Below are 19,319 nucleotides of genomic sequence, written 5' to 3' on the forward strand. Positions count from 1 at the left end.
CACTGCAGGGAGATGCTCCTGGGATGGGGACTTGGGTCCCATGGGCCATCCTGGAGCCGGTGCCCTTGGTCGAGGGATGAGGGGCAGGTGTCGCATGTCAGGCTGACTGAGAGCCACACCTCCAGTGGCGATTCTCACTGCCCAGAAAAGCTTGGTTTAGGTCAGACTTCCGGTCCAGCCCCCACCCATTATCCCACGTGTGGGGTGTGGCTCAAGTGGGTGCCTGCAGCCTTCCTCGAGGTGGACTTTGGTTTGGGGCAGGAGGCCAGGATGTGGAGGAAAGGCCAGGGTTGGCACCAGCTCCTCCTCAGTGGATGTGTCCACAGCAGAGGCCAGAGTGCAGCTGCCCACACTGACCTGGGAGGGACACCTCCACCTCTTTCCCATCTGTCTCCTTGACCCTGGGGCTGGTGGCTCTCACAGTACAGCCCTTGAGACACCTCATCCCCCGAGACCGCCACCAGCAGGGAGAGCAGAAGGCAGCATGGGTCTGCTGGGCCAGGGGGTCCCAACTGTGGTGCCGCAGGCCCACGTCTCAGAAGATGCCCCCACTCCAACCAGAACCTGCTCAATCCCAAGCCCTCACCTGGCCCACAAAGTAGGGGAGGGAAGGGGCCTACCCGGGGCGCCAAACATCAGGGGGGCTGTGCCTCCCCCACTCCCCCCCCACCGCCAGCAGAGCCCAGGACACGCAGTGGGCTGGGACTACCTCCCCTTCCCTTTGGCTAGAGCTCCTCCTGTCCTAAAGTTGGCACAGCACCCTGAGGGTGCTCTGCTGGGAAGACAGGCAAGTGGGCCCCTAGTGGGGAAAACCTTGGGAGGGGGTGTGGCAGCAATGACCCCTCCCCAGGCCCTTTAATTATGAGCATGCCCAGGTCGGGTGGAGCCAGGTGGGCCCAAGGCCCTTGCTCATTGCACCCCGGGAGGAAGTGGACACAGGAGACCAAAGTGTAGAGTCGTCCTTTATAGATCTCTGCCTGTCTCGTCCGTCCGTCCGTCCATCTGTGAATATACTTGTATATTTCTATAGAAGTGGAAAGGGGGACTCATGTAAAAACCCAGAATACAATTTGACCGTGAATGCCCACAGTACTGGTCAGTCCAGTGTGGCTGTGAAGCCCCAAGCAAGTCATGGCCAGAGGCCTGCGCCCTCTAGGAGACGGTGGGGTCCTTGGCTTTGGGGGGCTCGGAGCCTGTCAGCAAGGAGATGGTGGGGTCGTCGGCATAGTCGTCCCCCTCCGAGAAGTAGGAGCCCTCCCCCAGCTCAAAGAGCACAGGCAGGTCGCTGCTCCCCACGTCCACAGGGCCCGGCTCCATCAGGAACAGGGGTTGCGCCGTGTAGTGCACCAGCTGCTTTCCTGGGGGCGAGGCTCGGTTATGGTGCTGGCAGGGGGGGACTGCAGGGGGTGGGAGTGTTGGGGGGGGTGGCCTTGCTTACCTGAGTCGGGGCTACGTTCCTCTGCTTCAAGAGGCTTGGGGGGCTCCTGGGGAGACAGGAGCTCCTGGATCTGATGGGACAGGAGGGCAGTGAGGGTTCCTGCGTGTCCCCCTCCTCTCTGCCCCCGCCCCCTCCTCCCCTCCACTCTACACACACTGGCCAGGCTGCTGTCCAGGTCAGGCAGGTTCATGTCTGGCACCGAGGGGCTGAACAACTGCGAGAGAGGAGGACAGTCAGGCGCTGCCTGTAAGCGGGACAGGATGGGGAGGGGAGGGGGGCGGCTCACATCCAGCAGGGCGGTGGTGTCCACGCTAAAGCCGTGGCTCGTCAGCATGGTCTGCAGGTTGTCCAGGTTGGAGTCCATGGCGTCCAAGTGCTCGCTGAGCTCGGCCCTGGCCGGAGGGGAGTGGAGAGTTGAGGCCCTGTCCCGGGCAGCCCCACCCAGGCGCCTTCCCCTGCAGCCACCGCCCTCCCCGCTCGAGGCCAGAGGGGTGACATGTGTGTGGACAGGACCGGGGTGCCTGGCCACTGTGAGGAGAATGGCTCAGGCCATGCTGGCTGCTCCTGTCACCACCAGGTCCTGCAAGGTCCACGGCAGCACCTCAGGCTGGGCCAGGGCAGACTGGTGCCCAGGAGGGCTCGGTGTTCAGAGGCCGGGGCAGTTTTTCAGGCCTGACAGAGCCTTGCCTTTGCACAGGAAGACAGTGGGGGTGGGGAAGGAGCTGTGTTCAGTGTGTGGTGGGCTGGTCTCTGTCCTGGTGCCCGTGGGAAAAGACACCCGAATACAGTGGCCATGACGGAAAATGTCCTGGGCCACCTGGCACACCTGGACCATCGGACGAGCGGCCAGGCCGGCTCCTGGAGGTTCCCACAGGGCCCAGCCCTGCCCTGGGAGAAAGCAAGGCCGTAAGGCAGTAGGGAATGCTAGCCACTGTGCCAGGCTGGGAGGCCTGTCCCCACCAGTCAGTGACATGGAGCACCGGCTTGAGCTCCAGAGCCTGGGGAGGGGGTGGCCGCCCCTGCTGCAGAGAGCCCAGGATGCCCATTCAACCAGGCAGGGCCCAGTGGTCCACAGCTGGGGAGGGGCCCGAGCTCTGGCGGAGCCCTCCTCCCTCCCCAGTGGGGACAGCGCTAACCCTGGCTGGAATCGGCCATGCAGAGAGGAGGAGGAGGGGTAGGGGAAGAGGCGGGCGACCCCAGACATCTGTGGAGTGTGAGTCAAACTGCAAGATACAAAGAAAAGAGCCCCCATTGCATGCAGGGGCTGGGCGGGCGCTGTACCCCCCGCCCTCACACACCCGGCCTCTGGGGCAGGGACTCTGTCGGGCAGCAGAACCAGGTGACAGCTGGAGCCAAGGTGGCCTAGAAGCAAGCAGTAACGGGCCACACACTCCTGGCTCCAGCTGTGACAGGCTGTGGTGAGGCCTGGGTGGCTCCAGTCTCCCGCCCCCCCCATTCCAGCTCTGAGCTCTGACCAGGTCCACAGACTCACCCCCAGCAACACCTGTGTTGAGCACCCCCAGACAGTCCTAGCCAGAGGCCAGGTCCTGTCCAGAGGGTGCAGAGAGCAGCACTCACTTGTCCAGGCAGGCGACGCTGAGGCACTTCTCAGGGGACGAGGCGGGCAGGGTGGAGGGGGGCCGGGCCCCCGCATCTGTGAGGGGTGAGGCTGCGGCGGTGGGGGCAGGCTCGCTCTCCCGTAGAATGGAGTCAATGAGAGAGGTTGGGGACAGGGGCGTCTCCACCACGGTGGTCAGGCGCCCGGGACTTGCCTCCTCCGCTTGAGGGCTCTGAGGGCTTGGGGGCTCCTCCTTGACTTGCACCAAGGGGCTGCTTGACAGGGGCCTGTGGGGGTGGGAGACACACATCAGCAGGCTCCTCCCTGGGCCCAGCCCTCCTCTGACCCCTGGGGAGGTGACCAGGTCCCCACCCTTCATCCACACTCCTGCTGGGGGAGGCCAAGGGGCTGCCAGAGGTCAGCTCAGTGATGTCCGAGATGATGGGTCCAGAGCTGGAAACGGTGTCTGAGAAGAGGCTGGAGCCACTGTAGGCCGAGGACGGAGCCTGCCATCAAAGGAGGTGACATGTGTGGCTCATGCCGAGGCAGCACCCGCCTCACCCAGCCAGGCCTGCGGCGCCTGGAGCTCACCGAGAAGGGGCCCGAGCCATGGATGGGTTCCAGGGAGTACTGCCGGCCATACTTGGGCAAGGAGTGTGCCGAGCCGCTGTCGTTCAGCATCAGGGGGCTGCAGGGGAGGGCGGGGTTAGCTGTCTCCCGGCCCTGGTGGCACCCAGGCCCCAGTGCCGAGGGACGGGCACCCCCAGCCCCTCACATCTTTCTCTTCACCCCCAGGATCCGGTTGGACTGCACCAGCGAGATGAGGAACTGGATGAGCTGTGGGGGGAGAAGCGCAGTCAGCCTGGCCGGGGACAGGGACCAGCAGGCACCCTGCTGGCCCACCACATACCTTGTTGACGACTTTCTGCTGCTGGGCATGCTTCTGCCGCAGGCTGGCCACCTCCCGCCACAGGGCCTCGTTCTCACTGCAACAGACCAGGGCATGGTCGTGAGGCGGGACTCCAGGAGCCCCGGACTGCAGGGGCTCTACAGACACCCCACCCCCACCTGGGGCAGGCGCAGGGCTGGTGGTGACCAAACAGTGCTGGCTCGACCCCACAAGGGGAGGACACACACAGGGTCACGGGGGCTCAGCTGGGGGCTGAGGTCAGACGGGGCTCGGGTGCGCTGCCTGCACCCAGGACCCAGGCTGAGCCCCACGGAGCTTTCCTGGACACTCGAGGAGGCGGACCCTTGGGCACGGCCCCCATCGCCTCCCTCACCTCTACCCAAGACTGAGCCTGAGGGAAGGAGAGGAGGCCAGAGGGACAGTGCCAGGCCAGCTCTCCAGGCTGCACAGCTGTCCCTCTGGCGGGGCTGAGGGCCTGGGAATGGCTCAGAGGTGGCCCCAAGGGTGGGAACAGCCACCTGAGCATGTGCTTCCATTCCGGTGGGCCAGCCCCCCCAGCCCCAACATCTTCCTGACACCAACTCGACCCTCCAGGCCTCACCCTGAGAGGTGCCCATGTCTGAAAGGCCAAGCGCACCCACCGGTCCCCAGCCAGAGCCCAGGAGCCACTTCCATGACATGGGGGTCAGGAGGACCTGCCCCGAGCCAAGAGGTCACACTGAGCCAAAGACAGACACACCAGGGTTGGTGTCCCTGAGGTTTTCAGGGCTCTCGTCCATGGGAGGAAACCCAAGCTGGCCTTCCTAAAGGTTCTGGCTGGAGTGGAAGACACAGGGCTGGTTATGCGGTCGCCAGGAGCAGGGGTTCTAGAAAGCCCCACAAGTATTTCTAGCTCCCCAGGCCTGAGGTGGGAATAAGCTGGAGAAGTGACACCTGAGCAGAGTGATGCCAGGGACAGTGGGAACCAGCAGGAGGGGCCTGGCCACGCTGGCCTGTGGGGAGGGCCCGGAGGACTGGTGTGAACAGCCTAAGGGTAAAGCCAGAGCTCAGAGCCCACCTGCCGGACGCCGGACAGGAGGCTGAGGGGCAGGGGCCTGAGGGCGTGCAAGGCACACTCCTGTGTTTGGCCCGGAGGAGCCGCCACACACTACAGGAGGCTGGTGGTGGGAGGGGCCCCACACAGAGTGGCGGACTCCCAGTGGCGCCCGCGCCCCCCGTCACCCCTTCTCTGTGGGACCTACTGCTTCATGGCCAGGAGCTTGGAGTCCATGCTTTCCTGCTTCCCCTTCATCAACTGCACGTCGGTCAGCAGCTTGGTGACACTGTCCTGGTGAATCTTTATGTCCTCGCTCTTCAGGGTGGACACCTGGGTCCCCACAGGGAGGGTCACTGCGGTGGCACCTCCGGAAGAGGGGAGGCGTGGGACACGGGAAAGGGCCAAGGGGCTGTGGCCTGGAGATGGCCTTCACTGCAGCGGCTGACAGGGCCATCAACAGGGGTCCAGGGTGGACAGGCAGGGAGGGGCCCATCAGGGCCCAGTGCACAGGGCTTCCCCGCACCACCCAGAGGGAGGTCGGGGAGGCTGGCTACTCACGCTCGTCACTTTCCTCTTGATGTTCTCAAGCAGCTGCTCCTGGCCTCGCAGGAAGCACGGGTGCTGGAACTCAGTGTCGTCCCTCTCCGGCTTGACCAAGCCGCCCTGCTCGATGTGGACCACCTTCCGGAAGCCGTCTGCACGGGGTGGGGTGAGGGCAGCTCTGCCTCAGGTCAGGGGCACAGCCCCCTTGACAGCCTGGCCAAGCCAGGCCCCACTGGAGGACCAAGGGAGGCCCCCTCGTGCCCAGCACGGCCGTCTCGGAGCCCCTGCCTGCAGTGGCCGGGCACTCTGGCTCCAAGTGACCCAGCCCCACGCAGCAGCCCCTCCCCACCAGGTGTGACCACCACTGGCTGGGGCTTCTGCTCCTCCAAGGACCCTGGGCCCCCAGGTGCATGGGCGCCAGGCCTGCCCCTGGCCAGCATAGGGACCAAACCTGGAGGCTGCGCCTTCCACCACAGGCAGGCCCACTGTGCCGGCACCCTGCGACCCGCCATGCGCGCCCGGGGTGGCACTCACACATGTTGAGCTGCCGCACGAAGCTGGCCATGTTGCTGTGCTTGAAATACTTGGGCAGCACCTCCTTGGCAAATTGGCCCTGGTCGAACACGTGGAAGCTGTTCCCACTCTGCCAGGAGACACGTGGGGGCCACACTCAGCTGGTGGGTAGGACGTGCGTCCTCCACAAGCGGGGGAAGCCACACTCCAGTACTGCAGGGCCGGGGCCATGGGAGCCCCACCCCGGGATCACACAGCTTCTTCAGTGCCAAGCTCACACTCATGAAACTCCAGGGAATTTCAGGCTCCTTCTTTAGGGGACCCCACAATAACGTTAATCAACAAACTCATCCTACAAATAGCTAAGACCCCAAATTAAGCAGCCAAGAATATGGGGACCTAATTTTAGTTACTCTGGAGGAAAACAGTGCTCAGAAATGCAAACGCACTTTCCACTTGGCATCTGATGTGAGCACAGACTGTATGAAACCCCGGCATCACATTCTCCTATTTCTTGTCACAAGAGGCGTCAGGCCTGACTCTGAGCTGGTGCAGGGTGCGGACAGACAACCCGTGTGCCCCTGTGAGTGTGCGAAGGACACTGGGAGCAGGCTCCCCCTGCCAGGGAAGGGGATAAATAGGCTAGAAGACCCAACGCCCCCAGAATTTATTGGTAAAACACTGTGCATTTATTCTGACACGTTTAAAGTCCAGTCCCCTTCAAAGTCCTCTCCATTGGATGCAATACACCTACCGAGATGTTTTTTCCACTGCGCAAAACAGTCTCTGAACTCATTACTTTTTTTTAAAAGATTTTTTTGATTGATTGATTGGGAAAGAGAGGAAGAGAAAAATCACTGTGGTTGCCTCTTGAGCGCCCCCTATTGGGGACCTGGCCTGCAACCCACTCAGCCACACCAGCCAGGGCTGAACTCATTGGTTTTGATGTCTATTAGCACTTCTGCTGCTTTCTGTTTTGCCGCTTCCTTACTGGCAAAACATCTTCCCTTTAAGAAATTTTTTCATCCAGGAAACAAACAAACAAAAGTTTCTTGGGGTGAGATCAGGTGAATGGGGAGGGTGGAGCACAGGGCTCACGCCATTTTTGGTCAAAAACTGCTGAACGCTCAGCACCGTGTGGGCAGGTGCACTCATAAAACCGCCCATCATGAAATGGGCAAATGTGTTGAAAATATTTTAAAAGTAATAATAAAAATTAAAATTAAAAAAATTTAAAAAGGCACCACGGCCGAATGAACTCAGCCTCTGACAACACCAGCTGCTGCACCGACCCAGACGGGTTCCTACAACACTCGCCTAGCGGAGCAGCCTGGAGTACAAGAGGCCCGCCCTCCAGAAGATGGTTCTGGGTTCTCCTGGGTGCCCCAGTGTTCAGGCAGGAACGAGCCACAGTGACCCCCCAGTGTTGCTCCAGGGCTGGACGCTACCTGTCAGTGTCTACGTACAAGGTCTCTCCAGCAGGAATCCAGCCATGTAGTCGGAAAAACAGACATTTGTTGAAGATACAAGATACCAGAAACATTGTACGAGGCAATGACGACTCAGTCCCCTTCAAAGTAGGCACCTGGGGACCTCAAGTTCTTCTAATCGCCATCAGCTGCCCCGTCATATTTTCCTGAATCTCGTCAACAGTCTGAAGTCTCCTCCCCTTCAAAGATGATTTTGGTTTTGGGAAAAGCCAGAAGTCGCAGGACACTGAATTTGGGCTGTAAGGGGTGCTGAGTCGCTGGGGTGATTTGATGGTTCACCAAAAAACACTGCAGGAGCCGTGATGCAGAGAGCTGTGATGAAGCTGCCAGCCAGCAGGTACCCACGGCTGCAGCCTCTGAGTCACCTGAACAGTTTCCCAAAGGAAACTCAAATCAAGCTTGATGCAAAGTCCGATGCAGAGTCATTATTCACTCAGTCACTTTGAATGTGGTGGCCACACAGTCACGTGCTCACTCAACGGTGTCTACCTCCCCCACTGACTAGTACAGTGAAGTCATTGTTCACACATGTGCATTCCAGTCCACAATCCTTGGCTGCCAGGTTACACTGATGTCATGCAAACCATTATTGTTATTTTAACAATGGCTGGATTTTTTCCAGACAGATGTATATGTGGACATTGAAGCAAAAACACCCTGGCTAGTGTGGCTCAGAGGACTGAGTGGCAGCCTCTGAACCAAAAGGTCGTCTGTTCAATTCCCAGTCAGGCACATGCCTGGGTTATGGGCCAGGTTCCCAGCAGGGGGCACACAAGAGGCAACCACAGAGTGATGTTTCTCTCCCTCTCTTTCTCCCTCCCTTGTCCTCTCCCATATATAAATAAAAATCTTTTAAAAAAATAAATAAATAAATAAATAAATAAATACAGCAAGCAGCCCTGGCTGGTGTAGCTCAGTGGATTGAGTGCGGGCCTGTGAACCAAAGGATTGCAGTTCGATTCCCAGTCAGGGCACATGCCTGGGTGCAGGCCAGTTCCCAGCAGGGGAGGCACGAAGGGGATGCACGAAGGCAATCAATATTTCTCTCCCTCTCTCTTTCCCTTCCCCTCTAAAGAGAAATAAAATCTAAAAATTAATGATTAATTAATTAATTAATTAACTAACTAACTAACAAAGGGTTGTGGCTCAAGTGCTATAGATTCACTGTTCCTACTTTGTTGAATAAATGCTGCTTCTTCCCTGGCTGGCTAGCTCAGTTGGTTAGAGTGCCGCCTGATACACCAAGGTTGTGGGTTCGATTCCCAGTCAGGGTACATTCAAGAATCAACCAATGAATGCATAAATAAGTGGAACAACAAACCTTTCTCTCACTAAAATAAATACAAAAAACAAATTTTAAATCCTTTTGTTATATGCCTTTCTGACAATTTCCAGAGACTAAGTCATTTAAATGAGCTTTTGCTTGCTTCACTGTTGGTTTGATTTGACTCGAAGCTCTCTGCATAAAAAGCCTTTTCCCTAGGGATGTTTAATTTTTACACCTTGCGGCTGCCCAACACAGCAGACCACCTCTGGGGCAAAGAACAGGCTCACTGGAAAACTTAAAAGGAAGAGCCAGGGGATGAGATGGGAGAAGGGCGTGGGAGCTACCTGCCAGGCATCTGCGCCGCCTCAGGGAGCCCCAAGCTCTCGCTCCGGGGGGCTGACCCGGGGGCTCTGAGAAAGCAGAAAACAAAGGCCACCCGGGAGGGTTCCTGGTTCCAAGGGTTTGAGGACATTTCTGTCTCCTTCACCACCTGGCCACTGAGCCAAATGCACACAGACTTTGGTGGTCTCGTGCGGCTCAGGCTGTAACAGTCACTGAACAAACGGCAACTACAAGGAATCCTGGGGGCGAGGAGGGCAGATTTTGATATCCAGAGTTTAGTATAGTTCACATTATGTTAACTGAAAGTCTAATTTTTCACAAAAAATTATGAGACACGTGAAGAAATGAGGTTAAGGCCCACAGCAGGAAAAAAAGCAATCAAGGGAAAACGCTCTGGTGGAAGCTCTGATGTTTGACTTACTAGACAAAGACTTTTTTTTTAGATTTTATTTTTATTTATTTTCAGAAAGAGGCATAGCGAGGGAGAAAGAAAGGGAGAGAAACATCACTGTGTGGCTGCCTCTGAAGCACCCCGATGGGGCCCTGGCCTGAAACCCAGGCATGCGCCCTGACGGGGAATTGAACCGATGACCCTTAAGTTCTCAGGCCTGCACTCAATTCACTGAGCCACACCAGCCAGGGCTAGACAGAGACTTGAAGCCAGGTTTTTCAAATATGTTCAAATACCAAAACAAAGCTGCACTTAAAGAAATAAAGGAAAGTATGAGAGTATGTCACAGAATAGAATTTAACAGTAGAGAGACAAATTATAAAAATAAACCAAATAAAAACTAGTCAAGAGTTAAAATTCCCTGCTCAGAACTTCCGGCCAAGATGGAGGTATAGGTAGACACACCATGGCTCCTCACACAACCAAAAGAAGGACACCAACAACTGAAAAACGAAAATAAACCAGAACTGACAGAAAATCGAACTGTATGGAAGTCCGACAACCAAGGAGTTGAGGAAGAAACACCCATCTGGACCAGCAGAGGGGCGGAGCCCGGCAGCCGGGCAGAGAGGATCAGGGCGGGCGCGGCCGCAGCAGGCGGTGCCACACTCCCTGGAGAAACCGGAGGAACAGCTGGGGAGCCGGACAGACCTCCCAACCCCGGGTCCCAGCGGGGAAATAAAGCCTCAAACCTCTGATTGAAAACACCTGGGGGGGTTGAAGGGCCAGCAGGAGAAACTCCCAGCCTCACAGGAGACCTTGGAGAGACCCACAGGGTCCTAGAACATACACAAGCCCACCCACCCGGGAATCAGCACCAGAGGGCCCACTTTGTTTGTGGGAAGCAGGGAAAGGGACTGAGATCCAGCAGAGAGCGGAGTAAGCGCCATTGCTCCCTCTCAGACCCCTCCCCCACAGTCAGCCTCGCAATGCAGCGACTGGGTTGCCACCCCAGTGAACACCTAAGGCTCCGCTGCTCACTACCTAACAGGTGCACCGAGACAAAAAAAAAAAAAAAAAAAAGGCCCAAAAGAAAGAACAGATCAAAGCTCCAGAAAAAATACAACTAAGTGACAAAAGAAGTAGCCAACCTATCAGATGCACCGTTCAAAGCAATGGTGATCAGGATGCTCACAGAATTAGTTGAATTTGGTTGCAAATTAGATTAAAAAAATGAAGGCTATAAGTGAAATAAAGGAAAATGTACAGGGAACCAACAGTGATGGGAAGGAAACTGGGACTCAAATCAATAGTCTGGAGCAGAAGGAAGAAATAAACACCCAACCGGAACAGAATGAAGAAACAAGAATTAAAAAAAATGAGGAGAGGCTCAGGAACCTCCAGGACAACTTTAAACATTCCAACATCCAAATTATAGGAGTGCCAGAAGGAGAAAAGGAAGAGAAACAAATTGAAAACTTATTTGAAGACATAATGAAGGAGAAGTTCCACAATATGGCAAAGGAAATAGACGTCCAGGAAGTTCAAAGAGTCCCATAGAAGGTGGACCCAAGGAAGCACACACTAAGGCACATCATAATTATGTCACCCAAGATTAAAGATAAGGAAAGAGTCTTAAGAGCAGCAACAGATAAGGAGACAGTTACCTACAAAGGAGTTTCCATTACACTATGAGCTGATTTCTCAAAAAAGACCTTGCAGGCAAGAAGGGACTGGAAAGAAGTATTCCAAGTCATGAAATGCAAGGACCTACATCCAAGATTGCTCTATCCAGCAAAGCTTTCATTTAGAATGGAAGGGCAGATAAAGCGCTTCTCACGTAAGGTCAAGTTAAAGGAGTTCATTACCACCAAGCCCTTATTATATGAAATGTTAAAGGGACTTATCTAAGAAAAAGAAGATAAAAAATACGAACAGTAAAATGATAGCAAACTCAGTCATTAACAACCACACCTAAAATTAAAAAAAAAAAAAAGCAAACTAAGCAAATAACTAGAACAGGAACAGAACCACAGACATGGAGGTCACATGGAGGGTTAGAAACAGGGGAGTGGGAGGGGGAGAAGGGGGAGAAGGTACAGAGAGTAAGTAGCATAGATGGGGAGAAAATAGACAGGGGAGGGCAAGAATAGTGTGGGAAATGTAGAAGCTGAAGAACTTAGATGTACGACCCATGAACATGAACTAAAGGACAGAAATGCAGGGTGGAGGGGAATAAAGGGGTGGAAATGGGACAACTGTAATAGCATAATCCATAAAACATATTAAAAATAATATAAAATTCCCTGCTCAGAGGAGATAAAGGCATATTTGAGCACAGATAAGAAGGACTCAGCAAAGACGAAGCCAGGCCACAGGTGGCAAACACACAGCCCGTGGGTGGAACCCGGCCACCACCTTGTTTCCACGCGGCAGCAGCACTGAGCGCTCACTTAACTGGGAAGTAGTTACACTCATACAGTCCTGAAATTATTTCGGCCCTTTGAAGGCAACCTTGAGGCAGACGTGACACCGCCCCCCCCCCCCCCCGTGAAAATGAGTTTGACACCGAGATAGGCCAACTGGGGTCATCCAGGCCAAGAAACAGGAGGGAGGGAGGGAGAACGAACAGATCCTCGGAGGCACGTGACACACCACCAAACCGTAAGATGAGCATAATGGGCATCCCAGGAGAGGAAATTAACAGAAAGACTATTTGAAAAAATAACAGCCCCCAAACTCTCCAAATTTGATGAAAAATACCCAGGAAGCTAGATAAACTCAAAGGGACTTACACCTGGACACTTAACAGTCAAAGTGCAGAGAGCAGAAGATGGAGACGGAGTCTGGAGGCAGCAGGAGAGAACAGACCCCTCTGCACGAAGGGCGCTCGGCAGGGCAAACAGCTGGCTGCTGCCGGAGCGCAGAGGCCCGAGGCCGGGAGGAGGCTGCGGTCCAACTTCCGGTCGGGGCACGTGCCTGGGCTGTGGGCACAGAGAGAGGCGGTTTCTCTCCCTCCCTCTCTCTCTAAAAATAAGTCTAAAAAAAGTAAGTAAATAAAATTCGAAAAGAAAGAAAACAAAGGAGCAACTTCCAGTCTGGGATGGCCGTGAGAGCAGACCCCCGAGGCCCTTCTGCGTGAGGCAAGCAGAAGTTATTTAGTTAACCCAGTCTTCGCAACAGAAGCAGCAGCATTTCCTCGGGAAAATCTACCAAAAGCCCGCGGCGTGGGAGCTGCAGCCCAGAGGACCGGCACGCCTCTCCCCTCAGTCTCAGTCGAGGCCGACTATGTGCCCGGAGAGCGCGGGTCACAGCCCTTTTCACCTGATGCAGCTCCAAGGTGAACAGGCAAAGTGCTTGGCGGTTGCAACCAAGAGACAGGGTCCCGGTCTCCATCTCCCCCCGCCCATGGAATGGAGGCTCTGAGGCAGGCATGGCCGGCCGAGAGCACCGCGGCTCTTGTCACCCTCACCCAGCGAGCGGGGGGGAGGGGCGCTGGGCCCCGTGCTGGGCCACACAAGCAGAGAAGACGGGGCTACCGCCCTGCACAGCACCCAGAGCAGTGCCGGCCAGAGGCAGAGCTCTCCGCGGCCCGCCCCAAGGGAGCTCACTTTACTCGAAAGGCAGGGTGTGACAGTTCAAGCCCAGGGTGCTCTGGAAAACAACGGGTTATCTGAAGTGAAGAGCAAGAAGCCAAACCGGGGCCAGCCGGTCCACACAGGACGGGGACAACTAAGAGCTCTCCGGCGTCGGAAGAGACCTCAGAGGCTGACCCCAAACCTACCGCCCCCCAAACTTAATTCGGGTCAGGCTGCTAAGCCGTGTCTGCCCTGGGACACCGTCAGAACCCGGATGGCCAGGCAGTGGCGACGGCGTCTAGAGGCTGGCAGCAGGCAGCCAGCTCCGAGATCAGGAAAGAGGAAGCAGGCCCTGCTAAGACGGCCCAGCCCAGGCCAAGACAAAGCGGCAAGAAACAGCAGACCGAGCTTGCTGGCGGGGACAGGGTGGAGACTACCTGGAAGTACTAAGTTATCCAAAACGTAGTTTTTTTCTTTTTCCCTCTTTTTTAAAAAACATTTTCTAGTGAGAAACATCAAATTTTTGTCACTCCACTCATTTACGAGTTCGTTGGTTGATTTTGTATGTGCCCTAACTGGGGATCAAACCTACAAGCGTGGTATTGGGACAACGCTCTAGCCAACTGTGCTACCCAGGCCTAATATGTAGTTAAAAAAAAAATTTACAAGGCATGTAAAGAAACAATAAATGTGTGGCTCAGTGGACTGAGTTCTGGCCTGTGAACCAAAGGGTTGCTGGTTTGATTCCCAGTCAGGGCACATGTCTGGGTTTCCAGCCAGGCCCCCAGTAGGGGCCCCGTGAGAGGCAACCACACATTGATGTTTCTCTCCCTATCTTTCTCCTTCTCTTCACCCCCTCTAAAAATAAATAAGTAAAATCTTAAAAAAAACACCCACAACATTGTGAAGAAAGGTGTCGCAGTAACACCTTGTCGGACAGTAACAATAAAGAGGTCCCAGTTGTATAGAGGAACTGAATGGAAATTCTGAGTTGAAAGTACAGTAAGTTAGAATTTACTAGAAGGATGAACTGCACAATAAAGACTCAGCAAGTGCAAACAGACTGACAGAGATTACAAAAGATGGAGGGCATAGAAAAGAGGGGACCCGGGACCCCACGGGGGGAGGGGAAGGGGGCACAGTGAAGAGCATTAAAAAAAACGAGGTCTGAGCACACCCCACACTTTCTTTCAAATACATTCATGAACATGGCAGGACTCTCCACTTCCGTAGGCCACCTTTGCTTTCTTTCATAAATGCTCTTCTTGTTTTGTACTTTACAGACCCTCACTTGTTTTTATTAGATTTGTATTTAAGTACTTTTTTGAGCAATTGTAAATGATATTAAAAATATCAACTTCCCATCATTCATTTAGTATACAGAAATGTAAGCGAAATTCATTTTTAGTTCTAGAAGTATTTGTAGATTCCTTAGGGTTTTCTTTTTAAAGTTGTATGTTTAGAAATACAAGAAAATAAAGTTGTATATTTTATTATTTTTAAAAATTTTTATTTATTTATTTATAGAGAGGGAAGGGGGGGAGAAAGAGAGAGAGAGAGAGAAATAGCAATGTATGGTTACCTCTCATGTGTCCCCTGCTGGGAACTGGCCCGCAACCCAGGCATGTGCCCTGACTGGGGATCAAATCTGCAACCCTTTGGTTCGCAGCCTGCGCTCAATCCACTGAGCTATGCCAGCCAGGGCTTATTATTTTACTTTTTAGGATTTTCTACATAGACATTCATGCTATTTGAGAATCAAGACCGTTTTACTTTACATATACCTTTCACGTAATAACACATATGCACCTTTATTTCTTTTTGAACGCTCCTAAGGTGCGGGGTGAGACCTGCAGTGCAATGCTCATGAGAAGCAGAGGCGACCCTGAGTGGGCGTGGCCCACGGGGGGGGGGGCAGCTGTCCCTCGTCACCACCGAGTCTGACGCTGGGCGCAGCTGTTCCTGCAGACCTATTGGGACCAGGCTGAGAAAGTTCCCTGCTACTCCTAGGGCTTTTAAAAAAATATCACGATTGTCAAATTTTGTCACGTGCTTTTTCTGTATCAAATAATATGATCATGCAGTCTTTTTTCTTTAGATCTTTTAAACTGAATAACTAAAAAAATTTTGAACCACCCTTGCATTCTTGGAATAAATCCCATGTGTTGTGACATCATTCCTGACTTGCTTATCTTTTACCACAGACACCGAGGGAAACACTGGTCTGCAGTTTTCCGGGACCGTCTTTGTCTGACGTTGGTACCAGGGTAGCGCCTGCCTCAACAGAATGAGCTGCACAGTTCCTCCCTCTGCTCTTCTGGGGAAAAATGCATACCACTGGTGTTATTTCCTCTTTGAAAGTTTGAGTTTGCCTGTAAAATTATTCGGGCTTGGAGATTTCTTTTTAGGAAGATTTATAATTAGGAATTCAATTTCTTTCATAGATTCAGGATCATTAAGGTTATATTTCACTTTGGGTGAGTTTTTCAAGGAATTGGTGCATGTTGCCTGTGTTACCAAAGAGCTGCTCACACATCCCCTCCCCACCCTTGTCCTGTCTGGGGGTCTGCAGTGACCAGGCTTGTTTGTTCCTGACGCTGCTCCTCTCTGTCTTCTCTTTGTCAGTCATGCTATAAAGAACCAGTTTTTGAATTAAAAAAATTTTTTTTTTAAGATTTTATTTATTGATCTTTAGAGGGGAAGGGAACGAGAAAGGGAGAGAAACATCAATGTATGGTTACCTCTCACGTGTCCCCTGCTGGGAACTGGCCTGCAACCCGGGCATGTGCCCTGAGTGGGAATCGAACCGCGATCCTTTGGTTCGCAGGTCCGTGCTCAATCCACTGAGCTACACCAGCCAGGGCTGAATTCTTTTATTGTAGTGTCACTGATTTCTTCTGCTGTCTTCATTATTGCCTTCCTTCTGCTTGCTGCAGGTTCATTCTGCTCTGTTTTCTGTTTAGGGTGGAAGCTTAGAAGCCATTCTTATTTCCTAAGACGCTCATTTAGTTCCCATTAAGCACTGCTTTAGGTGGGTCTCACACACGTTGGGAGGACTGCTGGGAATGTCTGCAGCGAAGGGGATGGGCAATACACAGAGGGCTCAGCCTCGTGCTGCACACAGGGAGTTGAACAAGGACAGCTGTGCTACGGCTGGGCCGTCATCACTGAAGCCGCGCCGGCTCAGGGAGGCACTGGGAGCCTCCAGCCCGGCAGCGCACCTCACATTTTGTTCCTGGGGTGCTGGAACCTGGGGCACTCATTCAGCACTTTGGGTCAACTGCCACACCCCCAAGGGCGGAGCCCATAGGACCTGCTGGATCCTGCCAGCTGTCTGAGAATGGGCTGGGCAGGCTTGCGGGCCTCAACCTGCTAAAGCGGTGGAGGTGGGGTGGACCCGCAGGCCGTGAAAGCTCTGAAAATGGTCCAAGGGCAGCTGAGTGCCCAGGTGTGACTAGGCCAGTTCTTCCAGTGGTCTCTGGGAGTTAAGGACCCAGCTGCAGGAACTGGTCTGCTCTAGACTCTCTGACCAGAGACCCAGCCTTGGTGACCATCTGCACACAACTGTCAGGGTCATTCCTGCTTCCAAAGAGCCAAGAAGTATACCAACTAGGCCAGGACTACGGTGAGGCCTGAGAGCCACCAGGGGCCAAAGTTAAGCAGGGCCTCCAAGTGCAGGTGGACCTTAAACTGTGCCCAAGTGCTTCCCGGCCTTATCCTGGCCCTGCTTCTCAGCTGACACAGGCCTGACTGGTGGCACATGCCGGGGCACGGAGGCAAGGGGAGCAGCACAAACTTAGGCCAGGAGTGGCGGCTCATGTCATCAAGTCCCCTCCCCAGGGCGAGCTGCAGGACCTGTCTGGGGACGAGCCTATTCAACTGGGGCGCCACAACAAGTGCATCTGTAACTGGACAAAGATTTGGGCAGTGACCTGTTGACTTGTCCCTCCTGCTGGGCAGAGCATGAACAATGCAATCCAGACCTAACCCCTCTGGCCAGAGTCTCTGGGGCTGGAAGCACCCCCCACCCTGAGCCAGTTATTCAGCCTTGAGAACCAGCCTCTGATCTCCCCTTGTCTTCTGTAGCAAACCAGAGTTTCCCTTGGCAAAAGAGTGAGAAAACTTCCAGTACAAAGGGGAAGGCAGCCAGGCTCTGGGCCATGAGTCTACATGAGACCCTGTGCAAACACTTCTGGCAGAGGCTGTAGGGCTCGTGTGGGCATCCTGGAGGCCGCAGGCACAGGACCACCTCCCTCCTCTAGCACAGCAGCTCCACAGCCAGCCCCCGGCAAGCCTAGAAAAGGGCTTCCTTCTGTCCTCGAGCTAGTGCTTGGTTTCTGTACTCATTTTGGCACAAGCCCCCAGCGCACCCTGCCAACGTGTGAACAGGCCAGGTATGGTCAAACCCTCGAGCTCCTGCTGGCTCTTCATTCCCCCACAAAGAACTCGCCAATAGGGCTCATGGCTGGTGTGGAGTGGAGGCTGTCACAGGCCTGATGATGCTGGACTTTCCTGACCCAAGACTTGCCTGGGACACAGACCATGGGTCCAGGGAGTACGCAGGCAGCACCCCACCTACACACCCCACAATCTCTAAGCAGAAACATCAAGCAAATTAAGGGGCAAGACAGATCATCACAGTATAATTTAACTTGGAATACCCCAGAGGAACTCTGACACTGCTTCCCCAAACTGGGTAAGAGTGTTCCTTGAGAGTTCAGGGAAAGGAGAAGGAGAAGGCGGCAGAATAAGGGAAGACAGAAAGGTGGGGCCATGTCTTCTGGTCTGGAAAGTTCAAGGTCTAGAACAAGGGGATGGTGCTAACGTGACAGATAGCCTGTGGGAAAGCACCCTGACCCTCTCTGGGACATGTGCTGCCAGTGAAGAGACAGGTCCAGGGGAATGGGGAACACCCACACAGAGACAAAGCTGGGGCCAAGGGAAAGCGTCTCCACCAGGAATGCCACGTGATTTCTAGTCTCTTCATTTTAACTCTTGGGGCAGAGTGGAGCTTCAGCAAACAGACAACCTAAGAGTGAGAGAACCTGGTCTCTCTACCTCAGGGATAGCTTCAGTCGTGGTTTTCCTTCATTCCTGATGGCTTAAGAGTGGGGAAGGGAAGTAGAACCTAGGACTTAGCAGAGTCGGAGAAGCCCCGCCCTGCCGGCTGGCACACACATTTTGGCCTTCAGCAGGGACGGCAGGTCTGAGGCACAGGGAGCCCCAGCACGACCAGGACTGCCTTTCTAGAGGCCATGCATTTGCCGACCCTGGGCTTCGGCTCTGGCCTTCGCAGGGACTCGCCGTGACAGCAAGACGTGGGGAGCAGGTTCTCTTGTCCAACTTCAGACAGTCTCTAATTTACCTCTGCAGACCGGAGCTGCAAGGGTCTGGCAGGGTCAGCCCATGTAAACAAGCCTGCTGCCAGGCAACTGGGCACAGGGACGGGGATAAAGACGCCCTGTGAGGAATGAAAAGCGAAGCTGCTCTCGGAACCCCAGCTGTGGTATCTGGACACGGGCTTGAGACCAACCCGAACTTCACGATGTTTCACTTTCTTTGCACTCGCTTTCTTTTTTGCACTAGATTCATCCAACGCCTGCAGATTCATGGGCTAAGTTCTAAATTTTTTCCGAATAGGGGCCGATCACACAATTCGTAACTCATTTGGGAAGATAGAGAAGGCCACTTGGAAAATAACGTTTTCTAGCGAAACGGTTAAAGAACAGGCGCACCTCCGTAGTTGTCCAACACTTAGCAAAAGCCCAAGAGAGGTCCTCCCTCCCTCTCTATCCCGGGAAAATTGGCGCGGAGAGGAACCGGCAAGGAGAGGGCCCCGAATGCTTTTCCGCCTCCCGCCCCCACACCGGGCGACAGAAGCGGGGGCCTGCACTACCCTTCCCGAGAGCGCGTCCCTCCTCACCGGACTCCAGCAGATAAGCGCGTCGGTGTCTGGGTCGCTCACGAGGGTCCACAGCTTGGTCAGGAAGGCCGGGACGTTGCTGGGTCCCGCCGCGCCAGGGCCCACGGGCAGATCCATACTGGGCAAGGCGGAAAAAGACAGAAGTAGCGACCGCAAAGAGAGGTCAGGGCCGAGCTAGCGCCGCCGCCGTGTCTGCGGGGCGGGCCACGCCGTCGCTGCCCGATGCGCACACACAGTACCAAGGCCCAGCATGGCCGCCGCCATCTTGCGACGGGCGCGTACACGCCGGCACCACCCTTCTGCGTCCAGGCGGCGCGCGCACGCCGGCCC

At 54.7% G+C, this 19,319-nt stretch overlaps 1 protein-coding gene across 3 annotated transcripts; it reads right to left on the reverse strand.

The window, feature by feature from the left end:
• Window positions 1-949: 949 nt before the first annotated feature.
• Window positions 950-19,279, reverse strand: HSF1 (heat shock transcription factor 1). 3 transcript variants are annotated; one of them, XM_037166537.2, is made up of 14 exons: window positions 18,990-19,279; window positions 6,020-6,128; window positions 5,501-5,637; window positions 5,148-5,272; window positions 3,907-3,982; window positions 3,772-3,833; window positions 3,588-3,684; window positions 3,369-3,502; window positions 3,017-3,283; window positions 2,575-2,661; window positions 1,725-1,830; window positions 1,593-1,652; window positions 1,439-1,508; window positions 950-1,358 (listed from the first exon to the last, which is right to left on the reverse strand). In XM_037166537.2, the coding sequence occupies exons 1-14, from the start codon at window positions 19,104-19,106 to the stop codon at window positions 1,153-1,155; spliced, it is 1,653 nt and encodes a 550-aa protein (XP_037022432.2). In that variant the 5' UTR covers window positions 19,107-19,279; the 3' UTR covers window positions 950-1,152. The 3 variants fall into 3 exon arrangements, with proteins under 3 accessions (XP_037022432.2, XP_037022434.2, XP_037022433.2); XM_037166539.2 differs by lacking the exon at window positions 2,575-2,661; XM_037166538.2 differs by lacking the exon at window positions 1,593-1,652.
• Window positions 19,280-19,319: the final 40 nt, after the last annotated feature.

This window comes from Artibeus jamaicensis, unplaced genomic scaffold, assembly GCF_021234435.1.
Source record: "Artibeus jamaicensis isolate MK-2021 breed Jamaican fruit bat unplaced genomic scaffold, CSHL_Jam_final scaffold_916, whole genome shotgun sequence".
NCBI classification, from domain to species: domain Eukaryota; kingdom Metazoa; phylum Chordata; class Mammalia; order Chiroptera; family Phyllostomidae; genus Artibeus; species Artibeus jamaicensis.